At 40.1% G+C, this 4,795-nt stretch overlaps 1 protein-coding gene across 1 annotated transcript; it reads left to right on the forward strand.

Annotated features, from left to right (window-relative positions):
• The first annotated feature begins 1,630 nt into the window (after nt 1-1,630).
• On the forward strand, nt 1,631-4,540 carry PROKR1 (prokineticin receptor 1). The gene is made up of 2 exons (XM_037526833.2): nt 1,631-1,698; nt 1,796-4,540. Exons 1-2 carry the CDS (start codon nt 1,631-1,633, stop codon nt 2,490-2,492), a joined length of 765 nt encoding a protein of 254 aa, XP_037382730.1. The 3' UTR covers nt 2,493-4,540.
• The last annotated feature ends 255 nt before the right edge of the window (nt 4,541-4,795 follow it).

Consider the following 4,795-nt stretch of genomic DNA (forward strand, 5'->3'; position numbering starts at 1 on the left):
GATTCATTCTTCCCTTCCACTTCATTTTCTATCTTTTTCCTTCTTCAACTTCTACCTCTTGCCAGACACTGAAAGTCTTCCAGGAAACCAGAGCTCTCCACACAAGTCTGAACACTTTCTCTGGGAAGGAGGCTTTCATACCACACAAATGACTCATGTCCCCTAGGAAAGTGCTTTCTCTTGTTCCTGGACCACTGTGGTAACGGCAGTGTTGTTTTTGGTTTTTTTTTTTGTGTGTGTGTGTGTGTGTTTTTTTTTTTTTTGAAATAAAAAAAAGCCACATCTTTTTGTTTTTAAATTTTTATTTTTTTTAAACAACATTTTCTTCCCCCCATCCCTCAGGTTGAATCCCTGTAGAATTTCCTTCCCCAAGGCACCCTGTACCATCACCACAGTCTCCTGTTCTCCCTCCCTCTGAGCCCTCTCCCTCCTCCTCCCCTGCAGTATGTCTCTGATTTGTAATTGTATGTTTTTGCTTTGTTGTGTTTTGTACTGTTATTATTTTTTTTACATTGATGTCTTATTTTGTTCCTCTATATTCCTGTTACAAGTGAAACCATCTGGTATTTTTCTTTTTCCTTCTGGCTTATTTCACTGAGCATAATTCCTTCTAGCTCCATCCAGTTGCTGTGAATGACATGATTTTATCTTTTTTGATTGCTGAATAATATTCCATGGTGTATATGCACCACATCTTCTTGATCCAGTCATCTATTTTTGGGCATTTGAGTTATTTCCAGGTTTTACCTATTGTAAATAGTGCTGCAATAAACATAGGGGTAGAGGTGTTCCTTTGTATCAATGTTTTTTGTCCTTTGGATAGATCCCTAGGAGTAGAATTGCTGGGTCATATGGTAGCTCCATTTTTAGTAGACTGAGGAACCTCCAGACAGCTCTCCATAGTGGCTGGACCAGTTTGCACTCCCACCAGCAGTGCAGGAGAGTTCCCTTTTCACCACATCCTCGCCAACATTTGTTGTTGCTTGTTTTTTTGATATGTGCCATTCTCACTGGTATAAGGTGGTATCTCAGTGTGGCAAAAGCCACATCTTTTATTCTCTGGTGCTCTGTGGTTAAAACTTATGTCCATGGATATTCTCAATTGACTTTCACATCAATCGTGTGAGATAGTGTTAGATGTTTTCTATCAAATGCTCTGTGGTTTCTGACCTCAAAAAGTCACTCATGTCTCATCAGCCTCCATTTTCCTACTAAGGAAATAAGTGATTACATGCCTTCCCTCCACCTTTGCACACTGAGCAGTGTTTTATCAATGAAGAACAAAGGCATAACTTTGCCCACTGCTTCCATCAGAAAAGGCAGGTTTTTCCCAGCAACTCTGAATGATGAGGCCATTTTGGCTTTAAACTTCAGGGTAATAAAAAGAATGACCCCGAAGACAGGGAGGATATAGGGATAGTGCCAGGCTAGAAACTGATGGGAGATATTATCACTATGTTCAATTATAATAGCTACCACTTATGAAGCATATAGCATGTTTAAAACTGTGCTAGGATTTGTTTACATTTGCACATTTTATCCTTAAAAATAAATGAAACTTTTTGCAGCAAATAAAATTGAAAGATGAAACAAAACTACTTTGAGATTGCATAGCTAATAAAAAGTGGAGATGGGGTTTGCATTTAAGTCTGCTTGTCTCAGAAACCCGCAACATACCATTGCACTCTCCTCCCACATGTAATTTGGTTGCATCTCATAATGTTGCAAAAAGTAGTATCATCTAGCAGCAACTTCCTTATCATAGTAATTAACCCCATTTGTGTTCTTATCCTAGATATCTGGCTATTGTCCACCCGCTTAGACCCCGGATGAAGTATCAAACAGCCACTGGCTTGATTGCCTTGGTTTGGCTAGTGTCCATTCTCATCGCCATCCCTTCAGCCTATTTCACAACAGAAACGGTCCTCATCATTGTCAAGAGCCAGGAGAAGATCTTCTGTGGCCAGATCTGGCCGGTGGACCAGCAGATCTACTACAAGTCCTACTTCCTCTTCATCTTCGGCATCGAGTTCGTGGGTCCCGTGGTCACCATGACCCTGTGCTATGCCAGGATCTCCCGGGAGCTCTGGTTCAAGGCGGTCCCTGGTTTTCAGACCGAGCAGATTCGAAAGCGGCTGCGCTGCCGCCGGAAGACTGTCCTGGTGCTTATGTGCATCCTCACCGCCTACGTGCTGTGCTGGGCGCCTTTCTACGGCTTCACCATCGTGCGCGACTTCTTCCCCACCGTGTTCGTGAAGGAGAAGCACTACCTTACTGCCTTCTACATCGTTGAATGCATCGCCATGAGCAACAGCATGATTAATACCCTGTGCTTCGTGACCGTCAAGAATAACACCATCAAGTACTTTAAGAAGATCATGCTGCTGCACTGGAAGACCTCTTACAACGGGAGTAAGTCTAGCGCTGATCTTGATCTCAAAACCACAGGCATGCCCGCCACAGAAGAGGTGGACTGCATCCGACTGAAATAACCAATGGTGGTTGTCAAATGCATACTCAGACAGGACCTTGGGGACCGGGACCAGTTTGCTTAGATACACACTCTCAACCAAGAGCTCTTTGTGTGCTGTAGAGGGCAGAGTAAATGGACAGCTATGGGAATCCATAGTTGAAGGGGCCCAGAATTTCTAAAATTAGACACCATCACCAGTGGCTGACAGTCACTGAACTTCTAATTTGTGCAAAGAGTAGGCACTGGTGAAAAATGTGTATGTTTACACCATAAAGTTGGCAAAAAGAAATAGGGGTTAAAGTATGAAAAAAGTTGGGTCATAAACAGTCTGAAATAAGGGAGTTTCCAGAAGGGAACCCAAGTAGGCATCTAAGACTGCTGTACATGTGTTTGAAGGGTGAGGGTCTCTCTGGAACTTTGCAACTACTCATCAGACATCAATGTAGCCCAACTCTAGGATTGTTCTTAGGCTTAATTTTACCCCTAAAATTTGCAGGGATGGGCCAAGAATACAAAATAGGCTCTGGGTTCACTCTCTTTGCAACCCTTCTCTTCTTCTCCCTAGTCCTGGCTCTCACTGCCTTACATGCATGCACATGGACGCGCCAGAATGCATGGTTAAGCTCTGTCCAAATTCTCTCCATGTGATTTGAGAGCAAGATGTCTTTGCTGCTGTTGTCTGAATCCCATTATAGTAATTATTCCTTGGGATTAATACTTGCTTCTCTTAAAATGGAACTACTTTTGGGAAGGATAACCCACCGCATTTCTACTCTTCAATGTGAATGAGGTCATGTGATTTAGTGGCAATGATGAAGGTCAATTATAGAATCCTGGGCCCCCCCAGGAAAGAAAGGGATATACAAATGGCAGGCTGGGGATCAACAATGAGATTTACTCACATCACAGGCTTATTGAAGGCTCATCCCACTTTCTAATTCACCTCCCTTGTTTGGTGTTTTGAATTGTGCATTTGGAATTTTGGAGCCAGAAGATCTGTCACCTGTGTGACCCCAGACAAAGCCCATCAGGGGGGCCAAAAATAATATCTGATAGCTACGAATGAGGTGGTCATGAAGAACTAATGATATAATCTATGGGAAAACTCTTTCAAACACACAAATAATCAAAAGCATGAAGTGTTAACTGTGTGTAGTATGACTGGACAAGGATTCTGTTTTATGTATCTAGAAACCTCACCATTTCCCCCTTTAGTTATTATTTGTGTGAATAATTCTTTTACCCCTCTTACTAGTGCTATATGCATCATTATGATCTTACTAACATGTTGATATAATTAAGCAGTCATATTTGGTGTCAGTGTATAAAAGAAACTGGTGAATTGGTCTGTGGTCAGAAAATGAGCTCAGGATTTTAGAAAGCATTTAGAGTACCTTTGTGATCATGGAAATATTGATCTTGTTTCCCCAGCCAGCATGAATCTGGGCAATGCGATATTTGTTTCTTGTTCCTTTATTTTCATAAATGTGCATAACTATAGAGCAAACTTGTCCTTTTCTTTTTGATTAATTCTATCATGGCACATTTAGAAAACTGATTCCTGAATAGCACTACCCCCTCCAAATATAGTCAACTCTTTATTTTTAGTAGCAATCTTATTTTTTTATAGTTTATTCCCTGGAATACACCTTTCAAAAACCTACTTTTGTCTTCCCATTTATCTAGCAGAGACTTATCCTATAGTTTTATCCAAATACTTTGATTAAATTAGTGGAAAAACTAAATAAAATATGAGCCTAAACCCAACATGACTTAAAAAGAAATTATTTTTTCTTTTATAAAATCATATATTACATTCTTAAGTCAAGAGAAAACTTAGCTTTTCGACTAAAAATAATGAAATAACATAGCTTATTATCATTAAGTTCATCTTTTCCTTTGGGAATGCTAAATAAGAGCTGACTGTATTAAATAGGAGCTTTTCCTATGTGACAAAAATCTCTGCATTTCAGCGTAAAATTTATCAGTTTTTACTGTTTTAACTATCTGTAAACTTTCTAGCATTGTGTTTGCTTGTGATTTTACAATAAATGAAAGTATTGTGTTACCAAGTGAAATCTGAAAAATGTGTATTATTAATAACCAACCATAGTTTCCTATCATTTTTGCACCTCACTCCCCCCTCCCACGGCCCATCCCTCTACCCTGGTTCTTTTCCTAGTTATAGTGACAGCTCTTTAGTGAGCACTGGGTAGATGCTGGTTCCATGACCATATGAATTGTGAGAACAGTGTTAACTCACATTCTAATTGCTTACAAACATTTCTTCTTCATCCTAAAGAGATGTTTCACTGATTTACA

This window comes from Talpa occidentalis, unplaced genomic scaffold (assembly GCF_014898055.3).
Source record: "Talpa occidentalis isolate TD23 unplaced genomic scaffold, MPIMG_talOcc4v2.1 talOcc4.5, whole genome shotgun sequence".
In the NCBI taxonomy this organism is placed as follows: domain Eukaryota; kingdom Metazoa; phylum Chordata; class Mammalia; order Eulipotyphla; family Talpidae; genus Talpa; species Talpa occidentalis.